At 35.1% G+C, this 24,369-nt stretch overlaps 2 protein-coding genes and 1 long non-coding RNA gene across 14 annotated transcripts; 1 reads left to right on the top strand and 2 right to left on the bottom strand.

The window, feature by feature from the left end:
• The first annotated feature begins 5,232 nt into the window (after positions 1-5,232).
• Positions 5,233-9,100, top strand: LOC147385934 (oligopeptide transporter 7-like). 12 transcript variants are annotated; one of them, XM_086423607.1, is made up of 6 exons: positions 5,236-5,653; positions 5,814-5,999; positions 7,531-7,676; positions 7,792-7,918; positions 8,033-8,087; positions 8,602-9,100. In XM_086423607.1, exons 3-6 carry the CDS (start codon positions 7,669-7,671, stop codon positions 8,634-8,636), a joined length of 225 nt encoding a protein of 74 aa, XP_086279733.1. In that variant the 5' UTR covers positions 5,236-5,653; positions 5,814-5,999; positions 7,531-7,668; the 3' UTR covers positions 8,637-9,100. The 12 variants fall into 12 exon arrangements, 2 of the variants coding, with proteins under 2 accessions (XP_086279733.1, XP_086279732.1); XR_015172045.1 differs by having other exon boundaries at positions 5,233-5,653; positions 5,814-6,168; positions 7,531-7,636; positions 7,792-8,087; XR_015172046.1 differs by having other exon boundaries at positions 7,531-7,636; positions 7,792-8,087.
• A 1,381-nt stretch (positions 9,101-10,481) lies between these two features.
• Positions 10,482-11,225, bottom strand: LOC147385933 (uncharacterized). The gene is made up of 3 exons (XR_015172050.1): positions 11,153-11,225; positions 10,900-11,069; positions 10,482-10,705 (listed from the first exon to the last, which is right to left on the bottom strand). It is a non-coding gene; the product is annotated as an uncharacterized LOC147385933 (long non-coding RNA).
• A 6,522-nt stretch (positions 11,226-17,747) lies between these two features.
• LOC147385932 (glucosamine inositolphosphorylceramide transferase 1-like) lies at positions 17,748-23,335 on the bottom strand. The gene is made up of 4 exons (XM_086423887.1): positions 22,903-23,335; positions 22,667-22,789; positions 20,046-20,213; positions 17,748-19,914 (listed from the first exon to the last, which is right to left on the bottom strand). Exons 1-4 carry the CDS (start codon positions 23,221-23,223, stop codon positions 18,229-18,231), a joined length of 2,298 nt encoding a protein of 765 aa, XP_086280013.1. The 5' UTR covers positions 23,224-23,335; the 3' UTR covers positions 17,748-18,228.
• Positions 23,336-24,369: the final 1,034 nt, after the last annotated feature.

The following is a 24,369-nucleotide window of genomic DNA, read 5'->3' as shown; positions in this document are numbered from 1 at the left end:
AGGGTGAAGACTTGTTGGGATATTAATATAATTGCAGGATATCTATTTGAAAGGGAATGTAAATTTTTTGGAAAAACAAATTCTACCCTTTCATTGTTTCTTGGAAAATGATAAAAAGAAGAAAGTTGAATTTTAATTTTTACATGGGGGTAATAGCTAGAGAAATAACATTAGGAGGTGGAAAATTATTTTGTCGGACTGGGGTGGTGTGTGAAAAAGTGGGTAGAACACTTGGGCATCCGAACACTTGTCAAGGCCCGACTTGCCACTAGGCCAATCCTTTGGATTATTACACGTGTTATTTATGTGGGCCCATCGAATAATGATAAGATTTGAAATCTTACCAACAGTGTGGGGTCTGAGAAAACAACCGCAAATCTTTCAGGATTTGTCAACTTCAAAGGTAATGAATGGTTAGAATTGTACCGTTTGTAGACATGTTTATCTTTAAATCATATTGAAAAACTTTGCAGCGAGTAACCTGTTTCAAAATTTTGAAGAAATCCTCTCCATTGGATTAACGTGGCAATTCTGAGGAGGTTTTTAAAATTCTGACAGAAATATAAGGATGTAAGATAAATTTAAAATGCCACGTGTTATATAAAGAAGAGATTCTTTCAAATTTTGAAGTTATACACAGAGCGCCCCGAAAGATCCTTCAGTAAAGTTGCAATTATTGGACGATCCTAATCAGATTTCTTATCTCCAAATCAATAAAATGTGCGGTGCTGAGACGAGAGACTGGAGACTTCTTGGGATATCCGTTTGAAAGGGAATGAAAATTACTTGGGAAAACGACAAAAAGAAGAAAGTTGATTTTTTAGTTTTGAAGAGAGGGTAATGGCGAGAGGAATTACATTATTAGGAGGTGGGAAAATTATTTTGTTGGGCTGTGATGGCGTGGGAAAAAGTGGGTGCAACTTGGTTGAGTTTAAATCGAGAATCGAATCAAATCAATAACTTTGGACTGAGTTGGTTTGGTTTGGAGCAAGTTGTGACTTAATTCTGAATTAAGAAAATGGAGAATCGATCTACTTGGTTCATTTTCAATTCAAGGTTTTTAGTAGAATCAGAACAAATCGAGAACCTAACCCTATATGTAACAAATCAAGAACCTATCCCTATATATATATATATATATAGATGTGGATGGCATTCGGAGGCCCCAAAGTGAGCTAAACATTGTGCTAAATATTTTTCAAAACATGGGTTAGAAGTTTTGGAATGGGCTGATTTTTTGTGAGGATAATCACTACGGTGAAGAGATCATCCTCACAAAAAATCAACTCATTCCAAAACTTCTAACCTCATCAAAAATGATTTACAAAAATAGGATAGTCCACGATTCTTCAACTTGTAAACTAGGGTTAGAAGTTTTGAAATGAGTTGATTTTTGGTGAGGATGATCTCTTCCCTGTAGTGATCATTCTCAACAAAAATCAGCTCATTCCGAAACTTCTAACCTATTTTTGAAAAATGTTTGCTACAATGTTTGGCTCTCTTTAGGGCCTCCGAACATTCCTATATATATATATATAAAAATTTAGATAGTTGTTATTGGAACCCCAAATTTTACTTATTATATCCCAATTAAAAATAAAGATAGTAAATAAATGATTGAGATTAAGTAAAAGTTGGGGAGTCAACTTTCGGTAGAAGCTCTATTTTCTTTCCTAGATTTTATTTATTTATTTTTTGTTTCTAGGATTTTACACGAGCCTAATCGTAATTGTAAACAATTACTAAATTTTTTGAGAAAGTGTTATAATGTTTTGTAATGAAATTATAATTTTGAGCAAAAACCGTTGTAATGTTTGGGTAATGTGTTTTAATATTTAATTAGGGTAAGACTAATCCAATTGTACCACCCCCTCCTGAAGTCCTACGTGCAAATAGTTGAGTCGAGGGTCAACCAAACCCTAGAGAGTGGCCCAAAAGAATTCATTGTTTCATGGGGTTTTGAATACTTGACCTAGCCTTCCTGAGGAGCTTATCGAGGCTCAGCTTGCCACTAGGCCAACCCCTTAGGTTATTACATGTGGTTGTCTATGTGGGCCCGACGACACTTAATAAGATTTGAAATCTTACCGACTTAGTCAGGTTATTGTTCAATTTTTTAACTGACATCACACGAGGACCACCAACACCATGGGGTTTAAGAAAATGGTAGTAAATCTTTCAGGAGTTGTCAATTTATGAGGGAATGAATAGTTAGAATTGTACCATTTGTAGACTTGCTCATCTTTAAATTATGCGGAAAAAACTTTGAAGCGGGGGCAGCCAGCTTCAACATTTTGAAGAAATCCACTCCATTGTATTAACGTGGCATTTTTAAGGAGGTGTTAAACATTTTGATAGAAATACAGGGGTGTAAAATTAATTCAAAATGCCACATGTCATATGATAACCAAGGGGTTCCTTCAAAATTTGAAGCAGACTCTAGCTTCAAAGTCGGTCTCAAATTATACACAGAGTACCTCCAAGGTCCTTCAATTAATGGTGTGGGGTCTGAAAAACCTAGCACATTTTCCACGAGTGAATTATCCGAATTAATAAAGTTGCAATTATTGTACGATCATAAATAGATTTCTTATCTCCAAATCGATAATGTGTGGTGCGGAGGGTCGAGAGTGTAGACTTGTTGGGATATCAATATAAATGCATGATATTTTTTGAAAGGGAGTGTAAATTTCTTGGGAAAACGTATTCTACCCTTTCACTGTTTCTTGGAAAATGATAAAAAGAAAAAAGTTGATTTGTAGTTTTGACATGAGGATAATCGCCAGAGAAATAACATTAGGAGGTGCAAAAATTATTTTGTTGGGCCGGGATGGCGTGGGAAAAAGTGGGTGCGAATAGCATGTTTTAATCTTCATTTGGAGTATGATAAATAATTTAAGATATTTGTGTGTAATAAGTAAAAGTTGGGGTGCCAATGACAACTCTCTAAATTAATGTTCTTTTTATGAATAGATTAATGATTTATGATATGTTGCTTCCAAGTAGATTGATTTCATGTTTATTATTTATTTACATTTTTCTTCATTAAAATTATGTTGCTTCCAAGTAGGTTGATTGGATATTGATAATCTATAGAACTTAACCCATTGGACCTTAGGTTGGTTTGGTTTGCTTTGGTTTTATTAGTATTTTGGCTCAGGAGGTTTGATTCTTATTTAGTTTAACCAACTTGATTTGGCTACAAATCGAACCAAGTTGCATCCGTACGCGATACCATTTTCTCTCTTAGGTGAAAAATTGTTTAATTTGAGTGGAAAATATATGCATAATCATATAGTCAAATTTTTTATTTTCAAACTTTTGAAATGAAACGGATAAAACACATATGAAGCAAATTCCGCAAATTTTCTATTTATCGAATTTTTTGTTGAATTTTAGACTGGATTTTTGCAATCCAAAATTGAATAGAACTCAAATTTTCACAAATCAAATTTTTTCCATATTCTTAATTGTTAAGGGTGGAGACTTGTTTGGGAATGTAAATTTCTTGGGAAAATGAATTCTTCCATTTCAGTATTTCTTGAAAAATGATAAAAAGAAGAAAATTGAATTTTAGTTTTAAACGTGGGGGTAATAGCTTAGAGAAATAACATTAGAAGGTGGAAAATTTATTTTGTTGGACTGGGGAAGCATGGGAAAAAGTGGGTATAACACTTGGGGTTTCGAACAATTGACCTCCCTTCCTGACCTTATCAAGGCTCGACTTGCCACTGACCAACCCCTTGGATTATTACATGTGATTATTCCCTTGGGCCCAACGAATAATAATAAGATTTGAAATCTTACCAAATTATTCAGGTTACCTACAATTTTTTAACTTATTCAGGTTATTATACAATTTTTTAACTTATATATCACAAGGACCACCAACAGCGTGGGGTCTGCGAAAACGACAGCAAATCTTTTCGGAATTGTGAATTTCTGAGGTAACGAATGATTAGAATTGTGACATATGTAGACTTGTTCATCTTTAAATCATACGGAAAAACTTTGGAGTGAGTAGCCCGCTTCAAAATTTCGAAGAAATCCTCTCCGTTTGAATAACGTGGCATTTCTGAGGAGGTATTTAGAATTCTGACAGAAATATAGAACTGTGAAATAAATTTAAAACACCACGTGTCATGTCATAAAGAGGTTCCTTCAAAATTTGAAGCAAAGTCGGACTGAAATTATATACAGCGCCTCAAAGGTCCATCAATGGTGTGGGGTCTGAAAAACCTATCAAAGTTGCAATTATTGTACATAGACAGGCTTCTTATCTCCAAATCAATTATGTGTGGTGCGGAGACTGGACACTGGAGAGTTGTTGGGATATCCATATAATTGCAGGATTACTGTTTGAAAGGATATCCATATAATTGCAGGATAACTGTTTGCAGGATAACTGTTTGAAAGGATATCCATATAATTGCAGGATAACTGTTTGAAAGGGAATGTAAATTCGTAAGGAAAACGAATTCTTCTCTTCCATTATTTTTTGGAAAATGATAAAAAGAAGAAAGTTGATTTTTAATTTTGACGTGAGGATAATGGGTAGAGGAATAACATTAGGAAGTGGGAAAATTATTTTCTTGGGCTAAGATAGCATGGGAAAAAGTGAGTGCAACTTGGTCAAGTCTAAACCGAGAATCGAGCCAAATCGATAGTTTTGAACTGGGTTGACTCGGTTTGGAGCAAGTTGCGACTCAATTCTGGATTAAGAAAATGGAGAATCGATCTACATGATTTATTCTCGGTTCAAGGTTTGGGTAGAACCACACCAATTCGAGAACCTAACCCTCATATATATATATGGGAGCGGTTCGGCAGCCCTAAAGTTTGCCAAACATGGTGTCAAGCATTTTTTATAAATTACTTTTGATGGGATTAGAAGTTTTGGAATAGGCTGATTTTTTGTGAGGATGATCTCTATGGTGAAGAGATCATCCTCATAAAAAATCAGCTCATTTTTCAACTTCTAACCCTAATTTACAAGTTGAAGAATCATGGACCATCTAATTTTTGTCAATCACTTTTGATGGGTTAGAAGTTTTGGAATAGGCAGATTTTTTGTGAGGATGATCTCCTCATCATAGAGATCATCCTCATAAAAAATCAGCTCATTCCAAAGCTTTTAACCCATGTTTTGAAAAATGTTTAGCACCATGTTTGGCAAATTTTAGGGCTATTGATCCGCCCCTATATATATATATATGGGTGACGTTCCTACGACCCCCGATGTCAGCCGTTCGATTCGTACGGCATCTACAGTCCAGCTCAACCATTCGATTGTAAAATAACAAAAATTCAATATTTGCAAACGCCTCCCCGTAAAAAAAAATAAAAAACAGTTCTGATTCCTTCCAAACTCTCTTCCTCTTCATCTTCTTCGTCCTCTTCAAACTCACATCTACGACAACCCCCATTGCCGTCTTCCTCTCTCTCTCTCTCTCTCTCTCTCTCTCTAACTCGTTGCAAAGAAACGAAGAGCTCAGCCGAACCCCAGCTCGACAAAAACCCAACTCGTCATCCCTCCCTCTGCTGGAAACGAAAATAGAACCTCCTCGAAGAAACCCAACTCGGCTTCGTCCTCATCTCTCTCTCTCTCTCCTCTCTCTCTCTCTCTCTCTTTCTCTCCAAAAGAAACCCTAAGGTAAACCCTTAAAAAAAAAAAATTTATTTCATATTTTTATTTCATTTGTTTTTTTTTATGTATCGATTATGACGAATCATCGACAAATTTTATTTTGAAAGCTGTTTTGTATCACTGCTTTGTTGGTCAAGGCTCATGGCCCATTGTTGATTGTCTCCAGTAAGGGTTGGATGTCTCCATTGTTGATTCCTAAAGGAGAGGATGGAAATCCATGGTTGATGTTCTGGCCAAGAAAGAAGTTAGGGAAACCAGGAGTGAATGAGACCTCAAAGGGCAAGGAAGTGCAGTTGAATCTGTGGGTTGAGTTCACAAAGCCTCAGCATGTGGAGAAGTTTATAGAATATTGGCAACCCAAACTGTCCTTTGTTTGGTTTGGTTCTATTGGCATTTCTGTTTGGTTCAGCTTGCATTTATGTTAAAAACCGCGTTCTTAGGTTACATTTGAATCACAAGGAACAAAATTATCTCTGATGTTATTCTGGAGGTTTGCTTCAAATGTGTTCTTTTAATAGGGGGTTAGTGTTTATATTGTTTGTATTTTTCTTCCTGATTTTGATTTTCTTTCATTATGGTTGAATTGATGTCTTCTGAATAAATTTCTTCTTTTTTTTCTCTTGGCTTATGGTGTAAAATTTACTGAATTTCTTTAATAATACATTTATTTGAATTGAGTTTCTAATGTAGAAACTTGGTGGGTTTAATAATTTTAGATTTTTCATAGCTTGTACAACCTGAGTTTGGTTTGTTTGGTTCTCCCTTATCAATGCTTTTATAGCTGTACTTGGATTTTACGGGATTATAAGGTTCTCTATTGCTCTTGTTTGGAACTAAGATCAATTTCGCAATTGCTGCTCTATTTAGTGTTAGTGGATGGACAGACCAATCATGCTTGGTTAAAGGGTCTTTCAAATGTGTAGGTCCTGGATATTTAGTCAACAAAAAACTATGCTGCAATTGTTTATATTGAACTAGTTTGCTTGTATATTAATCCATTTGAGTACATTTTGGAGTGTCATCTCATCCTCATCCTCATCAAAGCCTTGTATAAAAAATTTGGGGTCTGTTGAAGGAATCTTATTCCTCCATTCAATCCAGTCTAAATCATAGTTCTGGTAGTTGAATTTTGTTAATTTGAATATCATACTGAATCAAGTGTGCATTGCTTGCCTTTTTCTTTTATTTACTTTTATTCATCATTTCTTCCTTCCTTTGTGATGACCACCCGTTTAAAGTAAATGTTTGTTGTAACTTTGTTAAAAATGAAATATTTAGATGTTTGTTGTTGCATTGATCCTCCTTCATATAATTTACAATTATTGTTGCCCCCTTTGTATATATATATATATATATATATATATCTATTGGTAATTGTACACAGTGGATATAACATACAGGATACCTGAATCACTCTTCGAATATTTGATTGCTTTGGCATTGTAGATGTTAGCTGGAAGATATGTGCTTTTTGTTCTTCCTTTCCTATTTTTTCATTTTTAATAATATATTTTAAGCTGCTGCGGTTATCTCTGAGGGGGCTTGTATACCTGTTGCTTTGTTTAGTTCAATGAGTAGCATATTTGCATTTAGTTTCCCTTTTGTCTTTCTTGGTTTATCTTCTAGTTGTTCTAGCAAAGGCTCTATTCATGGATGTATATATTTTTTATTCAGCTTTCTCCCACAAGTATCATATAGTTAATTTCACTATCTCAAACCATGAGACTAGGAGCACTTGGTTATGTTCCTCAGTTTGGCATATCTCAAAGTTTGACAGATGGACCGCAGTTGCCTTGATTATGTTCATACAATCTGCATTTTATAAAACTAATTCCTTTTTAAAAATTAAAAAAATTGGGAACTCTTGTAATTGTGTTTTCTAGGTGGTTGGTGCTCATCTCTGGAGCTCTTTAAAGAGCCGAATAGAAAAGTTGAGAATAGGTCAGTTCAAAATGTAACGTGGCAAGCCAGCTACACTTCCTCATCTGGGTCAGATCAATTCCCTTCTAGTTCAAACTCTGATGCTCAGGCAATTCTGTTCCACTGAAAGTCTTAGATTTTTCTGTATTTATGTTGTGTTATGTTCCTTCCCAACTTTGATGCTGTTATTGTGGGATTGAAATGGCTGCATTTTGCTTTTCTAGTATCGTCAATTCCAACTTCAACATTGACCTCAATGCCTATAAGCGTACTGGACCACTATACCTCAGCACCTTATTTGCCATATCCTATGGGATCGATTTTGCTGCTCTTCCTGCTACCATTGTCCATGTCGGCATCTTTCATGGTTTAATTATTTGGTTTCTTTCTCCCTGCAATTGGTATTTTATTAATCAAACATAAAGTTGTTATTTATGTACTGAAATATCTTTTCTATGTGATTAGTCATTGTCAAACACCATAGAAGGAGGAACCAGATGGCTGGTTAATAAATTCAAAGGTGAATTTCACTATCCCTTGTTAGTTTCCAATATTTTCTTCATTTACTTCACATGTATATCAACTGCCATATATGCATCAGGTAGAAACATAATACTACAAATGTTCTGTCTGTTTTTCTTTCCCTAGCATGTAAAGCAATCCAGTAATACATTATAGCAAGTTTAACAATAAGTTGACCTTTTCTTTGTAGTTCATTGACTAAAATTAATTCCTTGTAAGTCATAAAAAGCTATAGCTGCACGAATTGAACCACAATACACTAAAGGCTTGCCAATATAATACCAAGTTCAATGCACTTTAGCCTTTATGACATAGTTGTGAGATGGTATGGAGATTAGGTGTTCTTTTACTTGAATAGTTTTATTTATGCTACTTTGGTAGTTTAATGGAATTGAATTGAGAATGTGAGTCATGTTTCCAAGTAGGATGGCATTGACATGTAACTTTTTTTTTCTTCTTCTTTGAATAGGATTCTTCAACTTTTTAATGAAATGGAGATTTGGTTTTTACAGGGAAATTGCAAAAGCCACTGCTGGAGTTATTATAGGAATATGACATGGCAGTAGGCATCTTTCCTCAAGATGCCACCAACTACGAGTTCAATGAAGAGACAAAGAAGCTAACTGTATTCATCCCTTCTGTATGTGAAGTCAGGTACAAGGATTCATCTGTCTTGCGTTTCTTTACCACCGTGACTGGGTATCTGGAGAAAGGAAAGCTAGCTGATATCTAGAGAGGCTTATGAGGTTCTAAAAGATGGAGTGTGTGGATAAGTTTTAGGAGGGTCTCTTTTAAATGGGTATTGATCTGTTGGAAAAATCTCTATTTTTGTGATGGTTATAAAGTGTCCATCTATTGAGATTATATATGTTTGTTTCTGTAACGTCTCCTAACAACAAATTGGATACTTATTAAGCCAATTGTATGAAACTTATGAAATGCTTGTTTTTAAGGCTCATGATGGAGTTGGTCTATACATACTTAACTCCACCTTGTGGAGTGTATTATCTATATGGGTGACTCTAACTTGATTTCTCAAAATGCTTGTTTGTTGTTACGCATGTTTGAAGTCTGGATCAAACCAAACCAAATAATTTGCCATGTCCTATGGGATAGGTTTGTTTGTTGAGAAAGTGAAGCAATGTGTGGCATCAGGTTTGGACCCATTCAATAACATACAAAACCTTGTGATGGATATGTACAACAAACCTATCATAGCCCAACCTTTGAACATGGGTGGTGGTTGCCTGTGTTTTTATCTAGACCTAGGAATTAGAGACCCGTATTATGTGTCATATGGGGGAGTTAGCTTCTAGTCATTTTTTCTGCCCCTTATTAGCTTGTATTGTATTTCGGCTTTTAATACACAACAACAGTTTAATTAAATAACACAATTTACAACTTATCCTTCACAATAGACTGATTTTTTTTTGCCTTTTAAAAAAAAAAATCATAAAGTTGTTACTTTGCATAACTGTATATCGACCGAGTGAAAACTGATTTTGTTACAAAATCCAGTCAAACTTTAGTCAGTCCTCCTCAGTTTGGGAGGAGCAGAACCCTTCCCTTTTCACAGCGTGTTTGGACCACAATTTGGTGAATATTTGTGGTACCTCCATTTGTGGAATGGAAGAACTGTAAGTATATTTTTTGTTCTTGGTGTTGCTCACACTCTTGGCCCTCTCCCTCCATTTATAAATATATGCACTATCTAATGATCAAGAACTGATCAAAAAGTATTTGACAAGTGTAAAAGGTGACAAATTTATCAACATGAAAACTGTTTGATATCGTGTTAAGGACTATTTTGAGGTGGAAGGAATTAAGTTAGACCTTAACCTTAAACATTTTTGGAACATGGGTCAAGACGAAAGGTTCATGCAATCAATATCTATATATTGTGTTCTTTCTCAGTTATTCCAAACTGAAATGTATATGATGATACCCTTCATTGGTAGAAAATAAGTTTGCTATCTGAAAAGACCAATGAGTTGGATGGAAAAAGGGAGAAAGCTCTCCTTTCTTGGTTCTCCTGTTACAGATGAACTGTGGCATTCTTCCCTGGGAAGATGGGAGATTTTTTTAATATTTCAATCATGTTAATAAAAGATCTAAAGTCAGTTTTGCGGCTGATTTGAGACATTTTTATTCTATATACACTCTTACATCTATAATTACCATGTCACTGCCCAAACTGTGTTATTGGAAATTCATAAATAAATATTTAATGAGCAATACAACTGGCTTATTAGAATATATTTACCTATAATTAAGTCCACACAATTGCACAAAGATTCCTTGCATAAATATGTTCCCAACACAGCCAAATCATGCACTCAACCTACTCCCACATCACTATTTCTTACACCAAGTATACATAAAAAATGGAAGAATACAAATTGAAAAAAGAATTAAAGTTGTAGCCATTGATCTCCATCTATGAAATTTCTATCTAAAAAAGGTCTTGCTTCATCGTAGCTGAATGCTATTGCCCATTTCACCCGTCTATGCATATCAACTCCTCTATCTCGACATTTGTATTCCCCAAACCTCCATTGCTGTTTGTATGCGCTTGTTTCTCCGTGGATTCATCGGCAGATTGATAATTCTACTTATCTGTTCAAGAGATCATATGACAGAACAAGAATCTTAATGTAGTTAGTAGTACCAAGCAAAGGATCAAAACCAAGGCATGAAGTCTAGAAAAAAAAAATACATAAAAGTATGCAATTTTATGGTTTAGTCTTTAATAACCTTTGTTGCCTTTTGTTCATGATATTAGAAAACAAAGAAAATAATACAACTCATACATGTATATATGCATGAATTAGATTTCTAAAGTTGCATCCAACAGTCTGCCTGACTCCATTGCTGAGCGTGTTTCTGAAGGAGCTCAACCAATAGTTCCCCTGCACCTTCCCATGGAACATCAACCAATGTTGGGCATCCTTGTACTCCTTTCTTTCGAGCATCACACAACCTAAATGGACAAAACAGGTTGATGCTAAAGCACTCATTCCTTAGAAGAATAAACCCTGAAAAGAAAAAATAAGTTCAACATACTAGTACTGTGTTGATTTGATTACTATTGTACGTGCTGGTAAGTTGATTCCACGTGCAAGAGTATTAGTAGTGCTATGATCACACCCAGTTTAACTTCAATGTGAGAATTAAAAGATAAAAGGCCTAATATTTTGACCTCTTTCAACTGAGAATGAGATATATAAAGAGTAATATAGTTATCCTAAACATAATAGAACTTTTACTCAAATTGAAAGAAATTTGAGCGTACAATCTATATATGCAACAGTGTCTTACAAGATACACTACTAGTTTCTGCATTAGAAACTCAATTCAAATAAATGTATTATTAAAGAAATTCAGTAAATTTTACACCATAAGCTAAGAGAAAAAAAAAAAGAAATTTATTCAGAAGACATCAATTCAACCATAATGAAAGAAAATCAAAATCAGGAAGAAAAATACAAACAATATAAACACTAACCCCCCATTAAAGAACACATTTGAAGCAAACCTCCAGAATAACATCAGAGATAATTTTGTTCCTTGTGATTCAAATGTAGCCTAAGAACGTGGTTTTTAACATAAATGCAAGCTGAACCAAACAGAAATGCCAATAGAACCAAACCGAACAAAGGACAGTTTGGGTTACCAATATTCTATAAACTTCTCCACATGCCGAGGCTTTGTGAACTCAACCCACAAACTCAACTACACTTCCTTGCCCTTTGAGGTCTCATTCACTCCTGGTTTCCCTAACTTCTTTCTTGGCCAGAACATCAACCATGGATTTCCATCCTCTCCTTTAGGAATCAACAATGGAGACATCCAACCCTTACTGGAGACAATCAACAATGGGCCATGAGCCTTGACCAACAAAGCAGTGATACAAAGCAGCTTTCAAAACAAAATTTGTCGATAATTCGTCATAATCGATACATAAAAAAAAACAAATGAAATAAAAATATGAAATAAAAAAAAATAAAAAAAATTTTAAGGGTTTACCTTAGGGTTTCTTTTGGAAAGAAAGAGAGAGAGAGAGAGAGAGAGAGAGAGAGATGAGGACGAAGCCGAGTTGGGTTTCTTCGAGGAGGTTCTGTCTTCGTTTCTAGTAGAGGGAGGGATGACGAGTTGGGTTTCTGTCGAGCTGGGGTTCGGCTGAGCTCTTCGTTTCTTCGCAACGAGTTAGAGAGAGAGATGAGGAAGACGGTGATGGGGGTTGTCGCAGATGTGAGTTTGAAGAGGACGAAGAAGACGAAGAGGAAGAGAGTTTTGGAAGAAGACGAAGAAGAAAAGGAAGAGACTTTGGAAGAAATCAGAACTGTTTTTTATTTTTTTTAACGGGGAGGCGTTTGCAAATAACGAATTTTCGTTATTTTACAATCGAATGGTTGATTTGGACCGTAGATGCATTGTGAATCGAACGGCTGACATCGGGGGTCGCGATGTGGGTCGTAGGAACGTCACCCTATATATATATATATATATAGGGAGCAGTTCAGCAGCCCCTAAAGTTTGCCAAACATCATTTATAAATCACTTTTGATGGGGTTAGAAGTTTTGGAATAAACTGATTTTTGGTGAGGATGCTCTCCTCATCATAGAGACCATCCTCACAAAAAATCAGCTCATTCCAAAGCTTCTAACCCATGTTTTGAAAAATGTTTGGCAAGATGTTTGGCAAACTTTAAGGTTGCTAAACCTCTATATATATATTTTTAATTTATTATAAATTATTTTATGAGTTATAACATAGATTTATGACTTCTTCTTTATATATATATATATAAATGAAGAGAGCTGTTATTGGCATCCCAACTTTTACTTATTACACCTAAGTAAAAATAAAGGTAATAAGCAAATGATTGAGATTAAGTAAAAGTTGGGGTGCCTACTGCCAATAGAAGCTCTATTTTCTTTATTAGATTTCTAAAAAAAAAAAAATTAGGATTTTATATGGGCCCAAATTTTTTTAAGAAAGTGTTATTACGTTTTGTAATGAAATAATAATTTTTAACGAAACCATTGTAATGTTTGAAAAGTGTGTTTTAATATTTAATTGGGGTGTGATAAATAATTTAAGGTGTAATAAGTAAGAGTTGGGGTGCCAATAGAATCTATAAATTAATGACCTTTTTTGGGATAGAACAATGAATTATTATATGATATTTCCTTTTTATTATTTATTTACATTTTCCTTCCTTAAAAGTATATATGTTGATTGCGTATTGGCAATCTATAGAATTGAACCAATTTGACCTTAACTCGGTTTGGTTCTATTTTGTTCTATAGGCATTTTGGTTTGGTTTCTTATTCTCATTTAGTGCAACCGACCAATGTCGGTTCGGTTCTGATTTGACTGCAAACCAAACCAAATTACATCCCTATGAGAAACCATTTTCTCTCCTGGGTGAAAAATTGTTTAGAGTGGAAAATATACACACAATCATATATACATCTCACATTCTTCATGGAAAATCATTTTTCTGCCCATTTTTCATACACAATCATATAGACTTGTAATGTCCAAGGTGTAGTGTGAAAGGTATGTGATTATCTTAGTGGGCTGAAGAAGTTTGGTTCAAATTTTTAGATTTTGGACTGTTAGAATCAGATTAGAGAAATTGATTTTCAGAATTTTGTTCATCTACTTTGTTTCTATAAATTGATTTCAGATTTTTCTTTTGTTGATCCCTTTTCTGTAATTGTATTACAAAATACAAGTACAGATAAATAAAAAAGATGGCCTAAGCACTTTCTATAAAGTTTAACTTGAACGTGGTTAATTGGAATAAATAAGTAAAATATCATACGAGTAGGAGCATCTCTGATTTCTAGAGGCTTGAACAAACGAAAATCACATGTAAATAATATGGAAAGAGTGATAAATCCCATTGTTGTTTGTTGTCGGTGTTCATCCCATTACACCTTTTTGATCAATGAGAATGAAGATGAGGGACATAGAAAGTAAAAAAGGAAATGTCAAGAGGGTCCCAAACAAAGCATTTAATGATTTTTGTCTAAAAGATTTAATGGTAAAAATTTTATCACTTCCGTGATCAAATTTAATATATATATTTTTTTAGAGGAGTCGTCCAGAATGGTGTCTTATTCCTATAACAGCTTCAGGTGTCTATGTGGCACATTTTTGTTGGAATTCAAATACATTGGGCTGCATGCACAACTTGGTTAAGAGCCCTAGGTATTTCAAATCCAACAAAAACATGTCATGTAGACACCTTACCTTTATTATTGGAACGGGACATTGTATTGAATCCTGAGTTGATTTTTTTTTGGAGTTATGATGAATACACGTGGTGTTTGGTACGCGGCAAAGGCATACAACCATAGATCTTTTTCTTCAAGATACACAAGAAAAAGATCTGCGATTATGTGTCCTTGACACGTCAGCCGCATACCAATTCATCATTATTGTTTTTTTCTAATGGGTGAATTACTATTTCGTGAGCTGAAAATGAGTTATTTACAATTCTGGATATTTTTCATTTTAATTACCAAAATGTGAACAATTACATTTTTGTTAAAAAACAATTCAAAACAAAGTGACTATTTTGCAAGTTTAAAGTGATAATTTCGCAGTTTTAAAGTGACATTGTCACTTCAAACCTGTGAAATAAACACTATAAAAACCTCTAAATTCGATATCGTTCACGTTTTGGTATTAATATGAATAATGAGCCAGAATCATAAATTCGTCAAAAATTGATCACTTTTTCGTAAATATCTTTTTTTTTTTATGTTATGGGTGTGGTAGGGGGGGGGGGGGGAGTTATTTTCATTGCCTTGAGATTATTGTCTGAGGATTGGCCCAAGATATGTACTCTCTTTCAACCAACTCGGATTAGAGCATAGGGCTAGGTGCAAATTTACATTTGGTCTCTTCATGGCGTAGGTTTGGTTGGAGAGATTAAATAGTCTATTTAACTAACTATTATGTATATTTTTAATTAACTTGTGAAAATCTAAGTAACCAATATGCTATGTATGTTCTTTTGAGATTCTCATTTCAAAGTCATTTTGATTGTTTTCGTGAACAATTTTGACTTTTTTATTGAATGATTCATCTAAATGATTAACAAAGATGTCTGGACAAGGTGCTACAGCTCAATAAAAGAACAACTTGGCCCAAATTTTACTTCTCGAGCAAAAGTCTGCATATATAAAAGAGTTGTGTTGGAGTGACCTCATGATTGTATCTCATATCGCACATCCTGATGTGAAAGTGTATAAGAACCATATATGTTTTTTCACAGGTTCCTATATACTTTCACATCAGGATGCAAGTGTAATATGAGAGCGAGCTCACTTCAACATTATCCTATATAAAATAGTTTTGTTAACTAACCTCCTCCCCCCTCTCAGATAGGGATGGATGCCAAGCTAAGACGGCTAAAATGGCAAATGGCTTGGCCAGTAAACCGAGGCAGTGGAAGACATATTCTTAAATCTTTTCTTAAAAGGGATTATACCTATGAGATGCAACATAGGTAGGGCAAACTTCACAAAGAGCTGAGAAACACATCAATTGTCACTTTTGGCCCCCCCCCCCCCCCCCCCCCGCGATCAACATAAAAGGAAGGAAGAAATGGTTGATATATAGGATTTCTTGCCATCCTTGTTTAGGGATTGGGTATCTATAATTTTATCTCGTATTATCTTGATGAATCCCTAAGAATTAAGAAATTGAATATCACAAAAGACTGTTTGTGGAGAGGTGAATTTTGATGGCTTAGGATGACACGACATGTCACCTTGGGATCAGGTCATGGCATAGAGATCCGAGCAGCCAGGGCCAACTCAATAGAAGTTGAGGCCTAAAGCAAAAGTTTGAAATGAGAAACAAGGCCTTCTTCATCTATAAAAATATTATATGAATAATATTAATTAACCTTTTTTATAATGATAAAAAAATATTTAAAATCTACTATTTCCCTTTTTTGAGATGCAAATATAGATCTTAGAATTTTTTTATTTATTTTTTATTTTAACTTCCACGATACGGACTTCCAAAGTGGACATGCCTTCATGTTTTGGTGATGGTAGAGATGCCCCAACATTTTGAACCTAATGACATGCCTCCATTATCCTCAATCTTCTTAATAGACTAATAGAAAATATGACCCAAAAGCACTCTTCTTCAACAACTAGCTAAAAGTTACGATTGTAATGCCTTATTTACTCGTTTGTATGATCTTCCATTTTTATAAATAACAGGGGGAGGGGTTGGTTCCCATTCAACCCCAGCTTACCGATTAAAAAAAAAAACAACTACCTAAAACCCTTGATTTTTCTTATCACAACCAGTTATCTACAACTTCTTTTAATAAAAACTTTAACCATCATCTTGAACCTTAAGATTTGATTAAATTCTACCTTCAAAACTCAATCCAAATGAGATTTTTACGTAAATATAAAATGATAGAATTTTAGATAGAAAAAATCTAGGATTTTGTACAAAGGTTAAAGGAATATAGAAAATGATGGACTGGAAATAAGGTTGAATAGATTGAAATTAATTTACAGTAAAATTTGAAGAGCTTGAATATGAATGCATTTGAGTAGAAAATAATGTATAATTTTAGGTAGAATAATTTATGATTTTGCATTAAAAAATCTAAAATTTTCTTTAAAGAGGTTAGTATTAGTTTGAAGATAAGAATTGAAGAAATGATTGTGTAGATCAAAAAATTACACAATGGATATTGAAGAATTTGAAGATGATCAATTTTGGGAAGAAAAATCAGGGACTTTGGCTTGAAGTTGAGGAGAATGGTATTTAGATCTTTTCTATTAGTCTATTAGGAAGATTGAGGTCTAGAAAGCATGTGAAAATATATATGAGACTCCTTTATAATAAGAGTAAGTGGAGTACAAGTGGCTTGAGTCCTCCCTTTTACATTTAAAGTAAGGACATTGTCTCAAGATGCAGATCATGTCGAATACAGAAAAATCAGAGATATGGAATATTTCATAAATTAGTTTCTACTTCACATAGGATTTGAGAAAATAAATCATAAAACAAGGATAAGTTCAAATCAGGAAATCACTAATGTAGATAAGATCAAATCACAGAACAATATCTGATTATGATCACCCATTCTTGATAAATAGGGTCATTCCACACAGCAAAGGTACACAATATTTTCTACCTACACGTGTACTCTGTCATTTTTCTTATTCAATGTAACTTGAGTGTCGAAGAGGTTGTGGTGCAGAGACACCCAAAGCAAGGAGACTCTCAATCCTTGATCTATAAATCCAACTCTATTTATTAAATATATTTTTCCATGACTCATATAAGTCAGTCCACAAGTTTTCGACTAGACTCAACTAACTTGACATCCAGGTCAAGTTTTTGAGTTCTAAAACTATGGTTTGAATTGCAAAAAATAATAATAATAATAATAAAACTAAAAAAGACAGAACCTTAAAAGGTTGATGAGTGAGACATTATTTATATCATAGAAGTTGGACAAATACAATGAAGAAATAATTCAGATAGGGCAGTTAAGATAACTTCTTATCAAGATCTGGGAGTAATACAATTAGGAAGTGAGATATTGAAAATAACTTCTTATCAAGATCTGGGATTTCTAAGTATGTAATAAAATCTAAATAAACTCAAATATATTTGCAATGTTGGTAACATTTTCTGGGTATCTCCTACAAGTTTTCCACTTCATTTTATAGCTATTTTCTTGGTAACATTTCTGAGTATTTATTCACAAAAAATAAAATAAAATAAAGAACGAAAGACAAAAATTATAACAATGTACATGATTGATAAGAGTATTGATGCTCCCAAAACAAATCTACAAGATTAATGCTGGAGTGCCTCAGTGGGGGACGCACGGAGACATCTTGATGTGGTGGAGCGCGAATGCCTGCAGATGCATTTTCTCCAAGATACAAGTAAAACGCATCTATGGACATGCGTGTGCCACCACGTCAAGGTGTCCCCCACTGAGGTCACTCCAGCACGACTCAATACTCAATGGATACACAAAGAGGTTACAGTTTAAAAAATTAGCAAAAAAGTAAATAAAACCAGATGGAGAGGGGTGGTCATTGAAATCCTGTTCTTTAAAATCCTTCTTCTATACATCCCAACCATCCTTCCTACCATCAAATTCACATTTCCGACTGGCTAGACTCCCGTACATCTCCGAGAACTTGAGAAGGCAGTCACTTCTTTTCCTGTAATGCATTTGTGTATTCCGACTGATCGCTACACCAGACAACTTTGATGTGTCAATCGCCCACACAGGCTTCACATACTCCACTGTCCTTGATGAGCTTGCATTTGCATACAAGAAATTCAGAAGCACATCCTCACAGTTAAAGTATTTGTCCACCACTTCCCTACCCTCCTTGGCTTCCTCACTCCAATACCGTTCAAATGCCACCGTACTGTCAATGAATGCAGCCCCAGTCAATATCATGTTATACCCTCTACGAGAACGAGCATACTTCTCATCCCTGTACTTCAACGGATTCCCATCTATAAGTCGTGGGTAGAACCCAACTATTCTATTGGGGTGCTCCCTCCATACTTTGAACCCTCGTTCAACATCATCACATGTCATCATGATGTCATCGTCAAGCTCAAGAACAGCCCGGTTCTCTATCAAAGGGTCCACCTTGAACCGATTGTTCAGTGAGTTCTGCTTCTCCAATCTTATCCTAACCGGCACCACGGAATCCAAGTCAGTTAGTTCAGGAGGCCTACCTTCATTCCATACCACAACAATCTCTCCCACCGACGAACACCTTGAGTAATGCTTCACGTACATTTTCAAATTCCACAGCCTCGCTTCATAAGTCATTGTTAGTAATGTGAACTTAGAATAGTGACCCCTCCATGGGTAAGCTTCATCTGCACCATTACCGCCATAAATATATCTAACACCCGTGCACACCAGTGCTACCCCTACTACAAATATTAAAGTGAGAACCAACCTTCCAGCACAGGTGTTGGGCTTCATCTGACCTCTAATGAACGAACTTGTCCGGTACAATCGGATACAAAACCGCCTCAACTTGGACGACCACGAATGTGGGCGTTCCCACACTGAGAAGGCGTCATTTCTCTTTCCCAAACCGTGGGGGCACCACACGAGGGGTAATGAAATACACTTCACGGCTCCTAACAATAGTCCTGCTAGTAAAATTAAGGCAGCCATGGTGGCTAGAGCAATGGAACCTAGAATGAATCTATGAATAGCGTCACCAGACGGAACCTGATCTCCATCCATCACCCCAACCCAATCACCGGAGCTAAGCTTTTGCACGTCTAGATGATGGTAGCGAGCACCATTCCAAGCATTCCGACCCTTTTGAGACTCTTCTATACCTAGTGGGACTTCAACTTCCTTGTAGTCGTCTTTGGTAAGAACCTCAACCTTGAAAGCACGCACTCGCCGCCCATATGTTTCACCACAATCTTGACCCACACGGTAGAGATTTCCGTTGTAAATAAATGGCCTGCCTCCATTTCGAGCTCCCACACTCTTATGAGTGTTATAAACAGGGTTTTTCTTGTGTGGTTTCCAGGGTCCCAGCGGGGAGGTACCATACCAGATCTCTAATTGCCCATTTTTCTTGGCACCAAAACCACTGTGATCTGAACCGAAGAGCCAGTAATTACCATTATAGTTCATGATGACAGAATCTACAAGGGGCTTCTTCAAGATAACCTTATCTAGTGTCCATTGCAAGGGAAAATTAATTGCTTTATAGAGACGGACTTCCCCTTTCTCACAGCTCTCAGGCATCATGTATACCTGTCGAAACCATGACAAACAAAAAAGATGAACTTGAATAAGCTATCCAACAAACTTTAGGCTTCAAGAGAAGTCCTACTCTAAAATAGCCAAGCAAAGGATAAAAATAAATCAGATAAGTCGATTATTACTTGGCCATGGTAATCAAAAACATATGGATAAGAGAGATGCCACTCTTCATCTAAAGCAATGCCCAATTGCTGCCATGTTGCACCTTTATCAATACTCCTCGCAACACCAATGTCTCCTTGCAAAGTGACAGAGTTCTTTGTTTCATAAAACAAATAAATTGCATTCCCCTGGATCATAATGCCGGTATTAGTTGTTGTATAAAGCATTAGAAAGTCCATTGAGAAGACCGCAAAATTAAATTCCTAACGGATAAGGGTTAAGCTAATAAATATCAAACAACTTTTGATCAATTGAGGAATAATTATATAATGATTTGGTATTATATTAATGCAAATTCCTAACTCCAACAACATGTATGGCCTTGCCTGTAAGCCTTACATATAATAGGCATAAGTTACCACTAATTCTGCTATACCATCGTTCTCCTAGAAATCAAATTGGAGAAGATTTTTGACAGGTTTCTGGACTAGAGCAAAAACCTGTGTTTATTTAGTTAATAAGAAACGACCTCAAGTGGGTTGAAATTATCACCAATAAATATACAGTATATCCACTCTCCATTGAAGTGGTTTTGTTGTCAAGAGTTGAAGCAAAGTTTCGGTACATGTGCACAGGTTTCAAAATTAAGGATCGGGCATCTTGAGGCTATAAAATGAGTATCAGCCATCAATATATAAAATGGAAGGCAGAAAAAACAAAGAGATAAAATATCATTGTAACCCAAACAAACCACCTTCATAAAATGAATAGAGGATGGCTGAGAGAACAAGTGTAATTGTTGACTGTTAAGCAGAGTTGGCTGCCATAACTAAATTGGAGAAGACTGTTGCAATTTCAGCATGAAAATTGTATCTCAGCTTACCAAAAAGCAAAAAAGTTTGGTCGATGATACTTAACTAATAATTCTTTGAAGAAGTTTGATTGCCCAAGCTTATTCAATGTGATGGGCATATATTTTTCTATCCAAAGATGAAATTGCCTCAGAAGCTGAGGAAACTTAGAAGTATACTCTTACTAGTCAATTCCTAGTCCACTGGTTTAGCAAAGAAAGGGTTTGCCTTTTTATGAGCTCAGACCACTAAAAGTTGTAAAGACAAAAAAGTTACAAGATTGTTTCAAATGCTAACTCTTGCCTACATTTTATAGTTGGACGATTTTAACGATCAGATATACTGAGCATCCTCTTGCATGTTCTAGTGCTTTTTGTTTGATAATGTATTCTTTGAAAGACCCAAGCAATAATTCTTCAATGGCTGCACTACGCACTATGAATCACCTCAAACAAGGAAGTAACTGAATCTTACCAAAAAATGTGGTGTTAAAATTTCGATTATTCAAAGCGGAGCAAATAATTTGAAGCCAAGAAATCCACAAGTCCATTAACATGGCCAACAGCATCCAAAGTTAGTGATTTAAAGTTTCAACATTAAAATGAACTAAACAAACAAAACCTAAATGGTTATGCTTAAGCATGAGAAGAGGATTTAGAAAACCCGAAAGAAAGTTAGATTCAATCTGCCCATTGGTTTTCTACAAGGGCAATAAAACAATATGGTAAAAACACTTAGTATGTTCTCCAAAGGAAGTCCTTTAACAATGACCCATTGATGGCTGCTTGATTCACCAGCTTCATCACTCGTTAAATAGAAGAGAGGAATAATAGTGTACCAACCATATAAATTCCTCCTCATTTCCCTACCCCATCTGTATTGTACACACTGTAAACATGCAGGAGAATCAGAAACCACCATTTTGTGAGTCCCAACTAAAGAAAAATTGACCACGGCAGATGATCCTAATCCTAATCATCCAACAAATAGACTTGTTGGACTTAGACCCATAACTCAGTTGGTTTGACACATTGCAAAACAACTGAGATTCAACTTACCCATAAATAAATAAAAAATCAAATATAATTGTTTTTAGACCACAAGCCGTAAGACAGAAAAGAACATAATTAGATTGTTCCATAAAATCGTTGGATCAGAAAATTTGTTGATCTCCTCCTCTGTATGGTGGATTTTGATCATGGTTTTAAAAATCATCCAAGACCAAGATGACTCACCCAAGTCCGCTCAGCATCTTTTATGAACGAGACAAAACGAGAAGACCGAGGTAAACCCCTTTTCCTCCTATTCTTCTTTCTGATCATGAATGAGATGAAACGTTTTTCCAAGGCTTAAAACCATGCTTCTGATCCCAAACAAATTATGCACGAAATGTACACCACAAGTAGGGAGAACATCTTTTCATCCTCCAACCCTTCTGCAAGGACGGACAAACAGCTATATCTTCTACAGGAGCCACCCTAGGGGATTTATCCCAGACATTACTTATTGCCTGCCCCTAGGATTAGTCGGGTGCTCTAAGAGGCTCGGAGATCTAGGTTCCGAAAATATATCTTGATGATAACAATGCAGTTCAAAAAATTATTAATCTATAAATTAAAATATCATAATTAAAAATAGTGTACAAAATATCATTCTTGGCAATTTAAACGCTAGAAACATTCATAAGTAGTTCCAAGTTCCAACAATGACACGAACTAAAAAATCAAAACGAATTTGAAAAACAACTAATTAATCAGTTAAATTAACTAAAAATTAATTAAAAGATGTACCTGAACATAAAGAAAAGGATCTGCAACAAAATTACTAGGGAATCCAGCATCCGAAACAGAAGCACAAGTAACAACTGGGTTCGCAACTGGCCATGCCGCGCTCTCATCCTTCCACACATTCCTCTGTTTAAATTCCAATCCAAAATATCAATCAATTAAAATTTAAACCACAAGAACAAGACCCAATTTTATTTATTTAAAAAAATGAAAATTAAGGGGAAAAAAAGAAGATTTACAGATTCGATGGGTTTCAAAGAAAATGGAGAATCTCCGTAGAAAACACCGATGGACCATGAACCCTCGCTGTCTTCTTGACAGCCTAAAGATGATAAAGGTGGGCGTTCGTAAGGAGAGAAAGTGATCCAAACGTAGAGAGAAGCAATGGAAGCAAAGACGAGGAAAGAGACGAGAAAGAAGAGAAATGTTGATGTTGAGAAGAGAGAGAAGTGAACCCATCTCCATCTACAGCACTTGTGGTGGGTCATGTCGCAGCAACTACTACTGTTGTTGTTGTTACCACTGCTGCTGGTACTGCCCACAAATGGGCTCGAACCCATGACCTCACACAACTCAGTAATTGTGGTGTGGCCTCAAGAGACCAAGAAGACGAGCAACATATATGGCTAGACAAGTTTTTTGTATTATTAGACAAGTATGTAATATGTATTTGTGATGACCATTCTACATATAGAAAGAAAACTACAAAAGTAACGAAGCCTTTAGAATTTGTTCTCTCTTAATTTCTCTTGGTTCGCATTCTTTGATTTATATTGGAGGTTACCTTGCAATCAAATAGATCCTGATTTAGGGAGGTGGGTGAGGGCCACATAAACAAAATTATCATCTTTGGATCGATTCAAGCATATAAAAAAATTTGAAGAATTTCATCATTAATTTAAAATTTATTTATTTATTATTTGATAATCAATGATATGACTCGAACCACCGCTTAAACTGATTTCTAGTGTAAAAAAACATTCAATCTGCGATGATGGTATTTGGGTATCCAAATAATCACCAAAAAGTCGAAGGGTATGTCCTTATCTTCAATCTATAGTCAAGAATCTATAATATTTTTTGAAATTAGCCAACTTTAACTTTTTCTTCTTTGTTTTTTTATTGTTTATAAAGTATTTTACGAGCATTTAAAAAAATAAAAATAAAAATCTCAAATCTTAAGAAAAATATTGAATTTTTAGAGAAGTAGAAAGTAATAAACTTTTGAGTAGAAAAATCAAGCATTTTCTATAAGATATTATGATGAGAATGAATGGTGGATTAAAGATGAGCATAGAAGTTGAAGATCTTGAAGATGAAATCATTTTAAAGAGATAAATCAAGCGACTTTGGGTTGAGTGGAGATTACATATGAGACCATTTATATCATTTTTCATTAGTTGTTATGAAAATGAGTGCAATTTAAGATTCATTAGAAAATTATCAAGAAATGCTTACACGGGGGATAGCTTAAATGGGCTCTTACATCAAGGTAGAACCTTACCAAAATTAAACCTATTTTTATTTATTTCTTAATGTAGAACAAGCCATGGAACTATATCTTAGGCATCAAAACCAAAATGATTTTTTTTTTAAAAGGTGTAAAACCTCAATCAACCATAACTTTTGATTCAGGTTTCAAAATGAGTTTTATTGCCTATTGACAGATTCATCTCAGTAAGTACTATGTTATGATAATTGCTTAT

This window comes from Akebia trifoliata, chromosome 14 (assembly GCF_017979445.1).
Source record: "Akebia trifoliata isolate Shusen 1 chromosome 14, ASM1797944v1, whole genome shotgun sequence".
Taxonomy (NCBI): domain Eukaryota; kingdom Viridiplantae; phylum Streptophyta; class Magnoliopsida; order Ranunculales; family Lardizabalaceae; genus Akebia; species Akebia trifoliata.
This window is presented reverse-complemented; position numbering and strand designations above follow the sequence as displayed.